The sequence below is a fragment of the Chamaea fasciata genome, unplaced genomic scaffold (genome assembly GCF_029207755.1).
Source record: "Chamaea fasciata isolate MVZ Bird 193981 ecotype frontalis unplaced genomic scaffold, bChaFas1.0.hap1 SCAF_2, whole genome shotgun sequence".
NCBI classification, from domain to species: domain Eukaryota; kingdom Metazoa; phylum Chordata; class Aves; order Passeriformes; family Sylviidae; genus Chamaea; species Chamaea fasciata.
In genome coordinates this window covers 49,685,168-49,704,439 of record NW_027094087.1, presented here as the reverse complement: position 1 = coordinate 49,704,439, position 19,272 = coordinate 49,685,168, and the positions used below count along the sequence as shown (strand labels likewise).

The 19,272-nt window shown below is 35.8% G+C and overlaps 1 protein-coding gene across 6 annotated transcripts in view; it reads right to left on the bottom strand.

Annotated features, from left to right (window-relative positions):
• NBEA (neurobeachin) overlaps positions 1-19,272 on the bottom strand; it is a 458,833-nt gene that overhangs the window by 75,309 nt on the left and 364,252 nt on the right. For all 6 annotated transcript variants that reach the window (XM_066176003.1, XM_066175999.1, XM_066176000.1 and 3 more), the window contains 2 exons: positions 16,905-17,020; positions 8,110-8,222 (listed from right to left, as the gene is read on the bottom strand). In XM_066176003.1, the coding sequence (XP_066032100.1) occupies positions 8,110-8,222; positions 16,905-17,020 (229 nt within the window). The remainder of the gene's footprint in view (positions 1-8,109; positions 8,223-16,904; positions 17,021-19,272) is intronic.

Sequence of the window (19,272 nt, the reverse complement as noted above, 5' to 3'; positions counted from 1 at the left end):
ATCAGGCTCAGGGTTGCTGTGGGGACTGGATGGAACCTGCTGACATCACCCTCATTAAGGTACTGTGCATCCACTTCTCTGGCAGGAAAAATTCCAGCCCCAACTGCACATTTCAAGAGCTAAAGCAGTAATTCACACCATAGTCTGTTAAAATGAAATGTTCACCCCCTCTGAGAAGGGAACACAAAATAGCAGACAAATTGGTGAGATTGTATTTGTAATGGAGGAACACCCAGAGAATATCTCTTCCCTCCGCTACGAAGGTGCATCTTATCCTCTGCTGCAGTGAATTCTGAGGTTATGTAAGACAGAGATGTCATCTATCACCACAAAATTGTACATATAGGTTTGAAGGCACAACTGAGAAGGAACATGATGATTAACGCAAGATTGAAAATATGGAAAACTCCCGGCCTTTCAAAACACAGTTGATGCTGATTAGAAGTCTTTCATCAAACAAGAGATGTGTTTTCATTATTCACTGTAAATTGACTACAGTAACAAGGCCTCTGAGGTATAACCAATGCTCAAAATAATCACAGGGTATTTTATTTTATTTTATTTTATTTTATTTTATTTTATTTTATTTTATTTTATAGACTAGCAAAATTTTAATGGTGGCCTAATCAGTACCTTGAAATAACATTTTTAATATAATATATAGTTGTATTTAATAGAAAGGTTATTTCTCTCAAAAATTTGACAATAATTTTTAAAGTCACATAAAATAATAATGCAAACATACCATCATGTTTTTCTAGGTAGTTCAATAAAAGGCATTACTTCAATTTAAAAGATAAAATGTATAACGATGTAAGATCATGCATTCCCATTTTCATATAAAAATGCCGGTACAAGTAGCTAAAATAATATACCTTCAGAACAGAAATGATTAATTGTATTAAATGATAAACCTGAAAAGCTGTATTCTGGATTACCTTCATCCTCATCAGTATTCTTTCAGAATTTTTATCTACCTTTTTTTTTTTTCCTTTCAATTACTTCAGGTTTCATTTGAAGAAAAATTCTGAAATGTACAAAGCATCGTCTGAATAAAATGGAGTCTATAAGTGAAATACCAATGAGAGTAATTTCTGTTCTTGCATTCTGCAATTTTCATGGGAAAAATCCCTGGGAAGAATTTTTATTAGTATCCTTTCCCCAGAGAAGGAAGGAAGGAAGGAAGGAAGGAAGGAAGGAAGGAAGGAAGGAAGGAAGGAAGGAAGGAAGGAAGGAAGGAAGGAAGGAAGGAAGGAAGGAAGGAAGGAAGGAAGGAAGGAAGGAAGGAAGGAGGGAAGGAGGGAAGGAGGGAAGGAGGGAAGGAGGGAAGGAGGGAAGGAGGGAAGGAGGGAAGGAGGGAAGGAGGGAAGGAAGGAAGGAAGGAAGGAAGGAAGGAAGGAAGGAAGGAAGGAAGGAAGGAAGGAAGGAAGGAAGGAAGGAAGGAAGGAAGGAAGGAAGGAAGGAAGGAAGGGAAAGAAGGGAAAGAAGAGAAAGAAGAGAAAGAAGAGAAAGAAGAGAAAGAAGAGAAAGAAGAGAAAGAAGGAAGGTAGAGCTTGTCTTCAGCTAGAAAGTCTCACCGTAACTTCTCAGGACAGATCCTGGATTGGATGAACTAGTAATCTGGCTGACAGCCTGGAATTCTGGAGACATGGGTTAATTTCTCTCATTCCACAAGCCGTTACAGTGTCCATGAGGAGATTGCTCAGGTGTGTCTATAGCTTTCAACAGGAAGGTGAGCTTGAAGTCCCTAGTGGAGCCACTCTAGAGGGGGCAGTGTCCAAACATGGCCCTATTTATGTGGAGATGACAACTGGGACCCCAGAAGTGTTGCAACTGTCTCAATGTAGCACTGCGTGGGCAGGAGAGCTGGGAGCTGCCCATGCTCACACAACTCTGCAGCTTCTACTTCAGCTTTACATAAGTTACCCCTGGCCTGTGGTGAAGAAATACAAGAAACATCTGTTTTCCCTTCTCTGTGTAGTCATGGAGACACTGATGTGAACCACCACTCCTCTGCACATTAATGCAAAGGACATCTCTCCAGATTCAGGAAACCATACACATTGAAAATGCTAATAGAAAGTGCTCAAATCTCTCTCAGTTTTTTCTCTGTTGTTGTTGTTGTTGTGCCATTTAAAAACTTGTTGATTAACCCCAAATGCAACAGCTTTTGTATACCAAAAGACCAGGCACTTTTTGAAAGCAAAAAAACCTCCATAAATAAAATAGCAGGGAGTAAATTCTGCAAGGTCTGAACCTGGCTTCTCCAGTGTTATTTTAACATCCATGTGGGAAAATGCTATTAGCCAAGGTAATGGTATGAGTTCATCCTTCAGTGAAGACAAGATATTTCTCTAAAGACCTTAAATCTCAGTTGTATAAAGTAGCAGCTAATCCAGTTCTACTCTGATGAGGCGTGGGTCCTATTGGACAAGAAGCTCTACAGTAAAGGTAAGCTCTCACGTTTGTTGTGAAATGTGTAGGATATATGGAGTTTTGGTTACTTTTCATAGCTTTACTATGACATTCTCATCCCAGAAGGTCGACTACCTTGGTTTTAATCTAATACCATGGCTATAAAATGGAAATAAATTTTATTTATGGATCAATCCCTGTAACTTCACACAATGAAAGAAAATAATATTATTTCCATTTGACTGAGATTCTGTTGGTGTGTGCACTGATTAAAATGACATGCCTAAACAATACTAAGGGAAAGCTCAATCTCTATACTAAGTCTCAGTCCCTATCTTAACCATAAGACAAATACATACACTGAATTTGAGTCAAATAAATGGTTCTGAACATTATTTAAAAAGTTCTTTTCCTAATGTTTAAAAAAATGCTTTTTCCAAACACACAATTTGTCTTTGTATTGCGAAAAAGCCCTCTGTAAGAACTCATATAAAATAGAATTAACTTCCCACATAATGATTTCATAAGATATTCTTTACTCCAAACAAACAGGACAGGCCACTGTGTAACAATGTGTATTCAGTCACTTCACTTTTGATGTACTAAAACCTGCTGCTTCAGTTTATTTTACGTTTCTCTCCTTTATTTAAAAAGAAGGCAAGTATTTACTTTAACATTAAAACCACACTACTACATCTTCCTTTTTTTCCTGGCTAATGTCTATATATCTGCCCTTTGAACAGGTCAATACATACTGTCAATACACCTTACATCTAGTGTTTATATCCACTGGACGTGTTATGTTAGTTCATGTAGTATCTATTTGCTTGCCAGCTACTTTCCTAGAATTACATTCTCTCATGAGAGCAGAACTGAATGTAGCATCCTGTTTTTCTAACCACTGAAATATTCTTCTTGACTCTAATTGGTGCAGCAGCTACCTTATATGGGGGTTTTTTTTTGTTTTTTTTTTGGGGTGTTTTTTTTTTTTTTTTTGTGTGATGTACTGCACAAAATTGTAGCTGGGTACAAAGGAATACTGAACCCGGCTTTATTTGGCTCCAGCTGAAAACTCACTGAGCTTTTCCTGACTGCTTGCTTTTTTATTAAAAAACATCCACTGAACAAAAACCTATAAATAGGATGTCTTAGGATGATAGTTTAAACTTAAAAATAAATTGAAATTTTATTTGAAAACAGACTTTTCTGCAGCATCCTAATATGAAAACCAGATATCAACAATATCAAATATAAGAGCACTTACAGATTCATAGTACCAGAGTTTCACACAGCAAATGAACCTTTTATTTAAGAAAAACACATTTAATTGTGTGGCTTTAATTGTGTGTAGTTTTTCTTCTCATGGAAGAATTGCATATGATGAAGAGAAAAGTTTAATTTTACAGAAAATTATTTCATTTTTCCAACGAAGGGCTCTTAATAAGCCCATCAACTCCATTCCACAGCATATACATTTTTGGATGTATTAAGTGTGGTTGCCTTGAAATATTCACACTTGGATGTATTCATTTGCATTATTACATTTGATAAAGCCTTGGGGCTTTATCACTTCCTTTTCTTGAAATGGCACAGTAATAAGGAAAAGTGGTTATGCTTATCACCACCCATCAGTCAAACACCTTCTATATTAACAAAACATAATTTTTTCCACTCAATGAATGGGTGTGTGATGTTTCATACACATGTCAATACCAGTATTACTTTGCGTGGTGAAGAAATCATTTTATTTAACAGGATGTATGACTGGAAGTAAATGAGGAGAAATTCCCGTTTACACTTTAATGAGCAAGGACAATGCAGCATGTCAAAACCATGCATTCACTATAATTTAGGAGTAAAAGTCATACAATTTCATACAAACAAACCATACCACATTTTAAGTGTTTTGAACTTCACAAAAAAATCACTGTATAGTAAGGGCTGTGTACATGTTTCCTGGACTAATGGTTAATATCCTAAGTATTCTTCCAAAGGAAATCTCAACAAAGAAGAAAATAGGCAGATCACCTGATGGTTTGATACTGAAAAGATAATCTATGTATCTATGACAGCCTTTTTCATTAGCTTTTGATCCTGTCAAAAAATAAATATAACCTTTAACCTTGTATATGTAATGAATAAAACTTGAACCTACACTGTCTAATCAAATGAGAGGTGCAATATATCCCACTGCTGTGGCACATTCCATGTCCATGAACCCTGGTTTTAAATCTAAAACCATATGTAAAAGGAAAAAACCAAAAAGCTTTGAGAACAGAATTTCCAAGCACTTAAAAGAAAAAGGACAAAGGAATTTTCAGACTAATATTTAAATATAATTGTTCTGAGAGAACAAGTAACTTCTGGATGTAAAAATACTTCAATAAGAAGTGCCACATAAAAACAGAATGAAATTGAATGGAAGGAAAGGACAAGCTACATGTTCAAGATGGCTTTGCATGAATGTAAATATTTAAGTTTGGACTAAATGCAAAAGGCACCTGTTTTACTCCATCACTGACATCGTAAGCAAGACAAACACCTCTAATTTCATCTCCAAAAAACATATGAATTGCATATGATATATATGTTCACTTAGGAGTTGTGATATCACAAAGGTGGTGTGTCATATTTTATACAGAAAGCCTAGAAGCCAAGGATTAAAAAATCATGAAGTCAACTATCAAAACTGACACTAGAGTATTGCACGAACTTTGGGCAAGAATACACAAAATATTTTTTAAAACCTAGATGTAGCACCTAAATTTAGCTACAAAAACTATTTTAAACAAAGAAAACAAAGCATGGTAGGTGACTTCCCTTTTAATTTCATTGTTTTTGTGGACTTTTACCATATGTGCAATCGTGTGAAAATTCTAAATAATTTCAAAATATTGTTTGAGGACCATTTATTGCAAAATATCAAGGGCTATATGAAACTAAGAAGGGCAAAATTTACAGGGAGACAGAAGGTCAGGAACTGACAAAGGAGACTTTATCAATCAACAATTTAGCTGGAGGTTCTGATCCGCCATCAGATCTGCAGGAACATGTCTCCATTGCAGGGCAAAATCTGACAGAAGGAAGTTGCTCCTCATGGAAAGGATACTGCGTGGGCCTGCCCCAGATGTCTGGCTGAGGCTTGATAGCAGAACCTCCTTCAATATTGTTAACAATAAATCACTAACTCCTGCTTTTAAGCAGCAGGCTACTCAGGACTCACCTCCATGAAAAAAAAAAGAAGGGACTCATAGATACAGGACAATATTGAAAATGAAAACAGAATTGACAATGTAATATCTCAGAGACATTAAAATTTTTAAGATTTTTACTGATAATGCAAAAATTGAAACAGAACACAAGTAATACTTAACAGTCCAAGTCAGACATTTCATACTTTTCGGCCACTGCATTTTAAAAGAAATTATTAACCTATTTTTCCTTTTAAAACCATGGTAAAATGAAATTTCTCAGATATTATTATAATGAACACTGCAAAAAATTGACAATTACAACCCTTTTATCCTGAGGTATTCCACAACACTTTAGAGATTTCACATGTGTTTTCTCATACATCCATGGATGGAGCCCAGATATTGCTATAAAGGAAAGGTCACTTTCCCTGACTAGTTCTGTGTAGGCTTTTCAGTGGTCAAAACCCCAGCTGTTCCAGAGGAAACCACCAATAGCTTTTGGTAAGTTTTCAAATTGGCAAGAAAAGGTGCACATTGCATGGATTCTTGATGAAAAATAAATAGTCATGGACTTGATTTTTTATTTCCTTTCGAGGAGAGCACTAATAACAGTACAGTGATACTTAATAAGCTATACATGCACTAATTCCATAATGAGTCTTTACTAACTCATAAGGAAAACCTATCTATTCAGCCATCACACTACTTCCTGTAGCAATTACATATTTTAGTAGATTGCTATAAAAATTTGTATTGAATCAAACTAATTACCTTGTGAAAGACTCATGAGACACTGTCTAATCTTGTTGCACTTAACCACATGCAGTGCTATTAATACTTACAAAAAGAGAGTTTGAGAGATTTTGAAAAGTGTAAGCATCTTAATGAAAGGTTTATCTTTCTGAACAACTCTAAACCAGCAATATTTTTATACAAGCTAGGGAACAAGCCAGTGTAAAATGATCACAGGTCTTTTTTTAAAGTCACATCTGTGGATCTTTTATTGTTCATGGCACAGAATACAATGGTATTACAGAACTGAAAACCACATTTGTGAAACATACCTATAATACCGTGAAAGGTCAGAAATTTTACATAACCTAACATAAGTATCAAGCAATTTATTTCCTTTTGAGGCTTACTGTGAATGTACTGTAAATTCTGGGTTTATTAGCTTATTTATTTTTTTATTTGTCTAAGAAAAAAAAAAGGGAGTGTAAACTTAGGTGTCTCTATCTGCTATTATGAATTCAAGCCCTACTCAAATTATTTTGGAAGTCTTACAAAAGCAGGCTTCCAGGAATGGTTACAACACATCTGGAGGTACTGCAAGCACACTCTTTCCAGCAGAGACAAAACTGTCAAATATCCAGGGCAGGATGTCTCCATTGCTCCCCAGGATGTGTGCTTGCAGGGAGAGGAGGAAAGAAATCCAGACTTAAAGCATAAACTCCAGAAACACTCATGTCTGCCCAGCAGCAGAAGGGAATGCAGGGTCTGCAGCACAAGACTGCAGAACAGGTCTTAGGGGTCATTTTCTCCTCTCCAGTCTCACTGCTAAAGGCAATGAGTGACAGCTTCCTGTGGTTTTTGAGCCTCACTCAATTTGTACAAGCAACTTCCCCCTCTTGGCTGAGGAGCTGTGGTAAGGATGCAAGAAAGCTGACACACCAAACAGAAACCTCACACTGGGTATGTTGCAGGACTGTGCTCTATCTTACCACAAGACAGTGCATACACTTCCTTAGCTGATATAAGCCATGAATGATACTTCCCACAACTCAGTTTCAAGACCTCTTTTTAATCTTTATTTTAGCTGGCCAAAGGCAGAGCCCCTCCATACGTTTCTGCTATGATTGGCCAGGACAGACCTTCTCTGCAGTCTGTTAACACAACCAGAGTACCAGCGCTGAGTATTGATGACAATGTGGTATCATTAGAGAAAAAAACACTAGTTTTTTTTTTTTTTTTTATAAAGCACTAAGTGTTCAAATCGGGTTGGACGGAAAAAAACCCAACAAATAACAATAAGGACCAGATACTCCAGGATCTAAAATACAAAATACCCTTCTACTAACTTCTAAATCAAAAGAAGATGCTGATACTATATTACTACTCCAGTCACTGCAAAATAAAGTGAAATATTAGTCCAAACTTTTTGTTTCCAAAGGATCAGGTTTTATAAACTAAGAGGCAAAATTAGTGAGATCAAGTGGTCTGATGCACTCCTGTTCCATAAGTCAGAAGTACAGTGGAGTTGCAGATTTGGAACCAGTAAGTCAGGGATATAGAAGTAGCATAATGTAGAGATTCAGTATAAAATATTACTAAAATAGAAAAGTCTAGTTGAGACTTATATGAGTTTAAGATAAAGACCTTACTTAACCAGTAATAAATAAATAAATAAATAAATAAATAAATAAATAAATAAATAAATAAATAAATAAGATGTCTTTCTAAAAGGCCTGGCTGACTGTTCTTTAACAATAATGAAGCATACCTTTGAAAGATCTCTGAAGTTGCCTGGAAGGGTCAGATCTAACTCTTCAGACTCATAGTTTGTTAAAACCCACGGAAATACAGGGTATTGGTTCAGATCATTGTATGTTCGTCCTATTGAAAAGGAAAGTTTTAAGAATTAGGAAATAGTGTCCACTTGTCCAGCTAGAAAAAAATCTAGTGGTCACATTTGTTGCATCACATGTTCCCAGTTCCCACCACTTTGACAGAAACAGGTATAAATCTTCCACAAAAGCAGCCATTTAGAAGCACTTCTCTTGAACCAGAAGTCAACACACAAACTGAAATAATATAAAAAGTACAGTATCTTTTAAGATAAACTAAAATGCATCATAAACACTTTTTTTTTTTTAAATTTCCATCAAGATATTTTTATAGTATGAATGTAGAAATTCAAAAGAACTAGACTACTACTTTCCTAGCAACTTATCATAGCTGGAAAAGATAAAATGAGACTCCAAGGAGCAAGGGAGTAAATTGAGGTCTGAAAACCTAGGTCTATCCTAGACAGTCCATGCTAATCCATCACTCCCTATGGTTCTTCTTCACTGAAGAAACGTTGAGATTCCACAGCAACTGCAGAATCAAAATGGTGAAACTCATGTTCACTGTAACACTATTTTTTAAGAATTTTGAAAATTAAAAAAACAGTACTCCTATGTAAAAGACAGGGCTGAATACCCCAGGCCACTTTCATCAATCATGAAAAAAACACTGCTGTCATCCCAGCAGCGCAAATGTGCAAAAACCATCTTTAGATGGCATTTCAAAAGAACAACCAGCAACTGCAATGAGCTAAAAATCATAAATTATGAAAAGTATGTTTGGGCTGTTATTTTTGTACTCTCTAGCATTTAGTAGAATCTAACATTTCAACGATAAGACAAATGAAAAATCTTAATACAGAACTGTCCATCCTATTGCTGTAGTGAGAGCCACACAATACACGAGTCTTAAAAAACAAAATCAGGTCATAAATATATGTGTGTGTGTGTATTTATGTAATATAATTAGCAGACTGAAGTAATCCAGGTTAGCAATTCCCAGTCCTGCAGCAGATTTACAGCCCTGTCTCACTAACTGCTTCCTTCCAGATTCTGGACAGATTCCTGGGGTACAAAACCCAGGAAAACACAGGATTCCTTGTTCTGAGCAGCAGTTGCAACTCTCCACAAAAACCAGTTCTGCTTTAATGAAATGTGAAACTTTCACTGCTCTACAAACACTTTATTTTTTCAACAGAAGTTGATGACCAAAAATCATGTCTTTATTTTGTACATAGTTTCAACAAATACAGGATAAGTGCATTCTCTTAATAATTGTGCCTCATTTTTACACTCAGTAAATACAGATGTTCACAAGAATACAAAAAAAAAAATGAGGTGCCAATGTAACTTTGTTGAACAAGCAATTCCAGCACTATTGTAGCACAATTCCAGTGTGCTACATACACAAATCAAGCTGGACAGAAACAAAACCACTTCTTCTTTAATATCAACAATGAATGAATGAATGAATGAATGAATGCAAAATTACCCTTGCACAGAAAAAGAATGTATCAAACAACTAAATCAAGATGTATACCAGAATATATCCTTGTAAGAGAGGAAGAGGAAAGGTATTCTCCGCTAGAATATTTATTCTTTTAGGCTTTTGGGAGGGGGCTCTCTATATGTTTTGAAGGAAGACAATCCTGCCTCATTTTCTACATCCATCAAATCAGAATATTATTTTCCTCTTTGGCAAGGGTTTAATTGCATATGACTTGTAAAGTTTCCTGAGATGATCAAATTTAGGATGTTTTAAAATATAGCCTCCATAAAAATACAGCTTCATACAATAAATATTTTTCTCACCATCAGAATTTTTAATTAACAGAAGAGCATGCAAAAGTTTCCACAATGGAAAGAAATTTGTTTTTATGCAGAGAGAAGACTAAATGAACTTTGAGATCCAGGAAGAGAATGACTGAGATGACTTTAGTCTATTACAAAGCATATGCAAAAAAAAAGATTCTGCAGAATCAAAATTTGTATGGAAAAGAGCTCAAAGTAATAAAAAATCTTAAATTGTAACCATTTAATAGAAGCATCTAAAAAGAGAGAAGATCTTTTTGAAAAATTTTGAAAAGAAATGTTGGATCATAACAAATTACTTTTAATTTTGAAATTGACATTTTTTTCATATTGTGATTTCATTTATTTTTAATACTTATTTCATTCATTTAATATCAATTCAATTTCAATATTCAGTCAACAAGATTTTTACGGTTTGTTCCCATTCCATATGGGAAAATCATAAATGTGTTAATAGGACAAGGAAAAAGCAATCCTGAGCCTTGCTGCTGTAGGAGTTCTCTTTTGCTGAAGGGTTACTTGTAGTGTAGACACATGAAGAAATTATCATGTGACATTAGCTCCATGTCAGAACACTGCAGTAACTCCTCCGTGCAGTTTTTAACCCACAGTGAGAAATAATTTGAAGCAGCTTCTCTCTCACCTTAGGTAGGGAAAATTGCAAATAATGAAGCCTTCAAGATTATGTACTTGGCAAATATAAGTCTTGTGAAATAAATTAAAATATTCCCTTCTCTCCCACTTCAATTTTTATAAAACATGTTTTATTTATGAAGATAATAGCTACTAAGAATAGCTCTTAATATGTTTGATAAAATGTTAGTGATTTTTTTTCCTCAATTCAACAATTTCCTCCTTAATATCAACAAATAAAACTGACTTGAGAAGATGAACCTAATTTAAATTGTGAAAGGAGACCAAACCTACAAGGTAAGACCACACATCTGTACTTATCTGTGTGGAGGACAGTGATCTAGGCCTATAATGGGATTACAAATCCCTAATTCTAAACATGCATAAATATTAGTGGTTTCACTTTATTAGAAATGCTGTCTTGATCTGTTCTGGCTTCACAATTGATTATTTTCAACGTAAAGTCAGCAGATGAATATACTTAGCCATCTCATCAATTGTCTGGTGCTTCCAGCAAGAATTATTTGGTCCTTTCTTTAGCTAAATAAATATAGAACATAAACCTGTGTGACTATTGGTAGTCCCTATACCTTTTCAGAACCTTCAGATTTCCCCTCAAGCAGGCTTACAGAGATTAATATTAAAGGCCGAATATTAAATATCACAAGCCCTGTGACACTAATCTACTTGAACAATAAAAATGAGGCATAGTAAATGAGATCTCAGAAATACTGGATATGTTTCTTCATTAAAAAAACAAAAAACAAAAAAAAAAACACCAAAAAACAAACAAAAAAAAACAACAAAACTTTTTAATTAAACCATCCAATTTAATGTTTTTATATGGCACTTTAGTTTCTAAGGTAAAGTGAGCTAGAGACAGCTGACAAAGAAATTATAACTGCAATTCCTTGGTGAAAATGTTAATGACAGCAAAATATTGTTTAATTAGATGATTGCAGCATCTGGATTAACACTCCTTAAGAGCGATGTTCCTGTGCTTGTCTGCTTCTTCACACTTTACAGACATTTTGTCATCTCTAGGTCATTAGGAAAGAATTTTTAATGATTTTTCTAGAAGTAAGTAGTTCGAGTTACATCTAATTAGATGACAATAATAAGCCCAACACATGCAGTAGCTAAATATATACATAATTAACCAGTGAGGTCTTGTACATCACAGAGTAAAAAAGTGGAAAATGCTAAACAGGCAAAAAAAAATGGTGAGGGGGAAGAAGTTCATCTGAATTTATTACCTAATTGAGGGTGTCATTTTTTTTTTCCATAAACCTTTAAAAGTAATCCCTTTCCACTAGAAGAAATTACTCACAAAAATTATGGATGCAATTAGTCTTCATTTCTTTTAAAAGCAATGGCATGTAGGATTTAAAAGAATTAAAATTCCAATAAATACAAATGCAAGCACACATTTAATATACTGCAATTTGAAATCAAACAGCAGAAACTGGTTAAATATATTTGAAATCCAGGCTTCTAGCTAAAACAGTGAGCACTGCAATGATGTTAAAAAACAACTTCTTGTTCCCACTCCTCTTGATACCTTTTGCTGTAGTGGGATTAAGTTAAGGCACTCTTTTTAACAATCTTTTAATTGAGAATAGTAAAAACTACTTGTTTCTTATATCATCCAGAGGGTTCAGTTGACATATATGATGGTCCCGTGCAGAGAGGACAATTAGTATAATCTTAGAAAAAACAAAAGGATCCCTGAGAATGAAGCAGGTAGAGGGAAGAGGGGGGAGGCAACCAGGAAGGCTTATGTCTACACAGCCAGGACAAAAACCAGGGGCATGGAGAGTATAACACTGAGACTGATTGATACGTAGCAGAGTGCTGTGTTTACCTTTGGGAGGAAAGCCCAGAGCTGTAAACAGGATGAAATATGTTCGAGCCAGAAAAGAGGGCAAGAAAGAGGTGAAGAGCTTGGAAATAGAAGAGGGAAGTGAGAAAATAGCTGACTAGAGGGCCAGAGAAACAGGTTGAAACAAGGCTTTAGAGAGTTTTGAAGATGGAGAGAGATTTTGAAGTGAACTTGCAATGAGACATCAGGCCAACTCAAGTGCCAGCAATCACACATAGGATTGGATAGGAAACGATCTAGAAAGAGAGATCTTTGGGAACTGAAGTAGAAAGTTGTTAAGTCATGAGTACAGATCAGAGCAGAAACAAACTAAACATGAATCATGGCAATGTTTCTAGGGGGTAATAGGATGATGCAAGATTAAAAACATCACAGAACGATTTCAAGAGGATACTTCAAAAATTAAGGACTTACAGAACAGCCAGGGGCCATGATTCTCAGGACAGACAGACCAGCAAACCAGGGAGCGATTTAAGAAGAGATTTATATATTTATATCAGTGGTTCTGTTGTACAGATACCAACCAGTGTGTGTAATTAACAGGCAAAGGACTTCTTGAGGGAAAGGACCCAGCTGCATGACGTCACAGTGAGAAAAATAAACTGGTGTCAGAACCCTCACTTCTGAACATCACTCTTCCAAGGCGACTGCTTCTTGTGTAATTTCAGAGGAGGATCACAAGAAAACATGAGTGCTTTCTTACTCTTTTGTAGAGGGCTAGAGACTAATTAAGCATCATTGTAAGAAAAAAAGGAAGCTACAAAGAATGGGCAAAAGACTACTAAACCACTCCATTAGTGGACCTGTATTTGGATGAGAAGAAAAAACAGTGAATCGACCTTACTTATCACCTACTTACCAGCAGATAATCCACAATTCTTAAGTGTCAAACCTCCATGTTTCTGACTAAACTACAGCTCAGATTTGCTGAATAAGCCAGTAGGAGCTTAATGGCAACATGAATTTAAAAAAAAAAAAAGAGGATGGATATATTTCCCAATAGCTGAAACCAATAATACCATTAGACAATACGATGCTGCTTAAATAAACAGTTATATTCTAAAACTAGGTCATTGCTGCTACACTAACAATTACTGGCAAAGAAGTTGTAACTTATAAGGAAACAATTCTTATGGAATCTCATTACAAAAGAGTATAATTAGGACTGTAATTGGAAATTGGATTTCCAAGAAGAAAAGAAAATACATCTTTACTTAGGAAAGGAGGTCACAAGTATATTCAGTATTCTATTTTTGTGTACAAAATAGAAAATCCTGTGTTTTCTTCTGACTGCTGAGGGTCCTGTCTACAGTGAATATAAGATTTTGTATCTGTTTAATACAGGTGTACTTGAGCAGTTATCAAAAAAAACAGGGCAACAAGTTAGCAGAGGTTCTTTGCTTCCAGTACTGTATTTCTGGTAGAGTTACTAATTTCATTAGTGCTTCATCAGAAAACACCTATTTGTTGCAAGGGAAGTATTTTCAAGGAGCACCTTTCAAAAAGACTTACAGAAATATAGGCACATCTGTAGAAGCAGTGGTGTCACCCAGGCTGCCTCACAGCTCTCGACCCTGCAGTTTCCCAGATCTCAGGCCCTGGTGATACAAGGCCGTGCACTGGTGGAGCCAGGATAAGCTTGGGCATGTGAGAACTTCTAGACTTTCCAAGATATATTTCTTTTTTGAAGCATTCTCCCCCATGATTGAACTTTGAGCTCATGTGCACTCTACTGTGGGTGGCTTTCAGGCTTGCCAAGAACTTTATGAGGAGATTCCTTGAAAATACCCCCAAGTACTTAATGAATTTTTGGAACTGAGCTTTCTAGATGAAGTGCAGACTTCATTGAAACTACAAAACCTGGTTGATCTTCAGAAAAAAAAAAAATTTGAGGGGATTTTTTGCTTCTGTCAAAAAGTAGGAAAACTTTAGGTTTTGTTCCAAACTGGAATAAAGACCTTATTGTCATGTGTAGAATTGCCTGTTAGGTTTCAGTCAGCTTTCACTCTCTGATGTTATTTTCAGAAAAGGTTTTGTGTGTGTCATTGGCAAGCTCAGCTACCAAGGATAAGTTTTATTCTAATTTTTTAAAAAATTGCATACGACTGAAAGATTTTATGAGATGGTAGACAGTGGTGTGAAATGAGCAAGGCATCCTGTGCAATTAACCGATGAGGTTACATGAACAAATGAGATTTACCTGTGAGAGACTGATACCAATAAAACTGCTAGAAATTAACTGCCTTGAGTCAGAGAGAGACACTCCTAGGGATAGTGACCAAACAGTTTTCTCAAATAGGACAGAAATTCATGGACACACACCAAAAATAACAAATATTCAGTAATCCTTCAAACCTTGGCCATAGTAGGTGGAACCTGGAATGCTATTATCAAGCCATCCTGTTATAAGGCAGATGAGTGACACTAAATGACCTTAAGAGAATGCAATCATCCCAAGTGTTCAGCTATAAAGTCTGCCCAGCAGTACTAGTATCAAACAACAAGTCAAAAAAATATTTTTGTCGAGACCTCTGAGATACTCTGAGGGAATCTGATCAGGCTGAAGCTTGTTAACTGATAGATACTTTAGTGTAAGTGTTACTGCAATTTCTAAATTACTTCAGACATTCTGCTGTCTTCCAGGTTTGGATGCTTTGGTGAGGTACCTAAAAAAATAATGACCTTGGATTTTTAAATTGATTAAAAATTTTATATTTATACATATATATATATATATATATATATATAAAAAAATATATATATATATAAATAATGGCTTACGTCTTGTCTACTCTCATTTAAAGAACTTAAATTCACTGCTTCCAGAAGAAATGAATACATAAAAAGGAAATTACCAGAGAAGGACAGTTCTGTCGGTAATGTATTGGAAAAAGACTGAAGGGACTTAGGCTAACTTCCAAGTCCTCCAGTAAATCCTTCAAGCTCAGGTGAGCCAGGCAGGGAGCCGGCAAGGGTCCGCCTCCATTTCCTCATCAGTAGAAGGGCAGCGGATGTGCGAGAGGCATGGAACAGCTGGAGACCGGCCAGTGTCCAGAAGCAGGATAGAGGCATTCTGGCAGTGCACCAGAGGCAATAAACACTCAGCAGGGCTCCTTCCTCCAGCAGATATCTGCGGGACCGCAGCTAAAATGCTTGGGAACCAAACTGGTGAGCCTGCACTGGACTTCACCATATGGACTTTCCAGCCTGGATCTCCAGTAGTTTCAGGGATTCTGCTTTTTGCTCCACTGCATAAGGTAAACAGGCCTCAGATTTCCAGCTGCTCAGGGGTAACACTTCTGTATCACACTGGGATAAGTTGATGACACATTTATTAACATCCGTAAGACTGGATGCATGGAAGGTGACTACCATCTAAGCACAGAGGCCAAAGCCTGAGGGTTCAAAGCAAGTGAGTTTGACAGCTCCTGAATTCTGCCACTATCCTACTGGGAAGAAAGCAGCGACTGTCCCCAGACTGGTCAGCGTAATGAGTGCTACCTTTGGATTTCACACTTACATGTGTCTTATGTCTGGCCTGAGGATAACCTCAAGCATAAAAGTCAGGACCAAGTAAAAATGAGAGTTGTAACACTGGAGTACAAAGTGATGCCTGGTGGAATTTAATTTGGGTTTCAAATTAAAGCTCACTGAAGTGAAATGTCTGTATGAGGCTCTCCACAGGCAGGTTCATAAGCAGAATGTGAGCTACAGGCAGGAATCATAATAGTAGACAACCTCCTGGAAATCTCTGTATATGGTGTAGAAATGTGCTGCTTTTTACATTTAAAATTAACACTGGAGTTAGCACATAGAAAAGGGAAAGGTGAAAGGAATAATATCTTCCTGAATGTTTAATTAATGACAATTGCTAGGAAAGCTCCTCTTTTGCCAATAACAAATGGATGTCTGTGGCAGTTATTTCTCATTTTAAATACCTAATCTGATAGTATATTTCATCTCAAAGAACTAAATGAGAAAAGATGCTGTAATCTAATCATACCACAATCCAGGTGACATCTGTACTAGGCAGAATACTGTTGTTATTCTGCTGTCTAGTTGCCGTTGCTGAGAATGATGAAGTAGTGAAATTACATTTTCCCATTATTATTTCCAGACACTCTCTGGCAATGGTTTGTTGACTCTAATAAAGCTTCAGACAAAGCTGTCAGCAGAGGAAATGGCAGAAGGGGAGCAAGGAACAGCTTTCACAGCAATACATGAATCTAAAGTCTCCTTGATAGGTTGTGCATTTTCTGATAAAATTTAATGTGTGTGTTTCAGAATATATCACAAAGCTGTAGCTGAATTCTAGGGGGATAAATGTATTTTATCAAGCCACGTTGCTCAAGACTTTGACAAACATAAACATATTACGAGGGATTAAAGAGCCAGAAGCCTTACCTGCTATAGTATTGAGGAACATCAAGTATTCAAAGTTGGATATCTCCCGTCTCTGCCAGCGCTGAGTCATGTTGGAGGATTTATAAAGCTGTCGGGGTGTGGCCAAAGAGATTCTCCTAGGAAATACATTTAAAGAATGATTTTTTTAAGAGTCTCATTAAATGTTAAGATGTAGGGCAACATTTTTAGTGTGAATTATTTCAGATTCTTTCAGAGGCTTTTTATTTTATTTAATGAAGCTAAGAAGACACTATTGCCCTTATTTGAGAAATCGCTACAATTAGGAACTACATTTTATTTTATCACTACTACAGCATTGCAATAAATCAGAATAATATATTTTGTGGTTTGTTTTATTCTGAATCTGGTTAAAAGACTGAGATTAAAAGAAACTGCAGACCTCCTGGTGCCAGGCTTGTCCAGAAGGAATAAAAAAGGAATACCATTTTCCTGTTTCAAAAGGATATATTGTGATAAGTTCATTAATGTGAGTGATACATTAAAGTGACATACACTTCCATCACACTGGTTGACTATATTTATTACACAATTTGTGCACCTCCTCTATGGTCAACTACCCATGATTCTTTCCTATATCCCAGGAAGCTTGAAGATTTCTATTTATAGCCTGGTTTGTGAAAGAAACAAATTTTATTTAGTTATCTGATCACATGTTCATCTGCCTGTCTCTTCATAATGACTTCTAAATTGCATTTCATTCAAATTTGGAAGAGGAGCAGAAGCTTCTATGATACTCAATTTCCACACATTTTTTTGAAACTTACATGGATGGATAATGGAGAAAGAATCAAACTACATGCCAAGGAAGAGAAAAGCAGAAAACCTCAACTCTTCTATATTCAATTTGACAACATCACATCACCATGCACCAACTCTTTAATTAACCAGTGTATGTACTGTCCCTGGTTGGTAAAATATAGGGGACTAGAGTCAGTCTAGACTAATTCATTGAAGAAAAAAATCTGTAATAGGCAGAAACAGTCTCATTGTTCAAAACTCATTTCTAAAGAAAATAGTTCTTGCCTAAAAAAAAAAGACAAGAAAATTTTTAAAAGGAGAATAAATTCATCCCCTCAGATACCTTTTTAAAATAGATTGAGATCTTAGATATGTGTAAAAATACAAAAAATAGTTATACCTGTTAAAACCAACAAAAATAAAAAAGACAATTCTTAAGGCATAGTCTGAATTCGGTGAATTTAAAGAATGTATGTAGTACTATTTACAAAGCTTATCAAGACTAAATAGGGACACCCAAAGCTTCAGCTTTCAGTTGGACCCTGGGCACACTGTGCGTTATTTCTAGACTTTGGAAGTTGAGTATCTTCTTAAAACTTAGTCATATACAAGGTGTCAAACTGGGCAGTGTTTACAAAAAATGTGAACCATCCACTTCTAAAGATACATGAACATACTCCTAGAGATGCACTAAACTCTTTTTCTAGAGAAAGGGAGAGTGGGTATTGGTATGTGACTGGAGTGTTCAGTTATTACAATTATTTGTCTAAACTGCCAGTGTGTAAGTTGTCAATGTCTGCCATATTTCAGCTTACAAGATGGGCATACAAAAATTACCATGCAAGTATATTGACCCAAATAACATACATTAGGTCTTGCCAGCTTGGCTAGCCTTATTTTACAGTAGACTATAGGATACCAAAATATCCTTTATTAGTACACAGGAGACAATGCAACATATTTTAAAGTTGTTTCTATCATGCTTATGAAACAATTTATCTAAAGAAATATCCGAATGTAATCATGCTTAATATTGCATTTTATAGAATAATAATGATTTTTATAGTAGAACTGCCAAAGACATAAGGTTTCCAGTAAATTTTGACTAATGCTACATACAAATTAATAAACACAGAAAATAAAAATACTAAAGAGATCATTATATTTACAAAGCATTTCTGTCACAGACCTTCTGTTCTTCCCATGACAAAAACATTTATGTATCAGTACAGCTCAGTAGCTGCTTTTAGACTTTATTCACAATCTCCTAGGGAGTCTCAAAAATCCATAAACTGTCAAGTCCTGGACTTTGCATTTGAATGCCTGATTGAGTGAACTCTACAGAAAATCAAAATATACTAAAAACGTCCTTGTTTACTCCATATCTATGGTGTTTGAAAGATACACATTTTTTCAGCAGAGACTGGAAGAAATTATGCACAATAAATTGGTTCCACACCTGCATGTTTCAGCTAACACAGGAAGACCCACTGTTTTCTGTTTTGCTAAAACCACCCAACTTTGATCAAACCATTTCTTTTTTCAATATGCCATCACCAATATGAAGATGCACAAATGAATGTGCTTCCTTTGCTTCTAGAGAATCAAG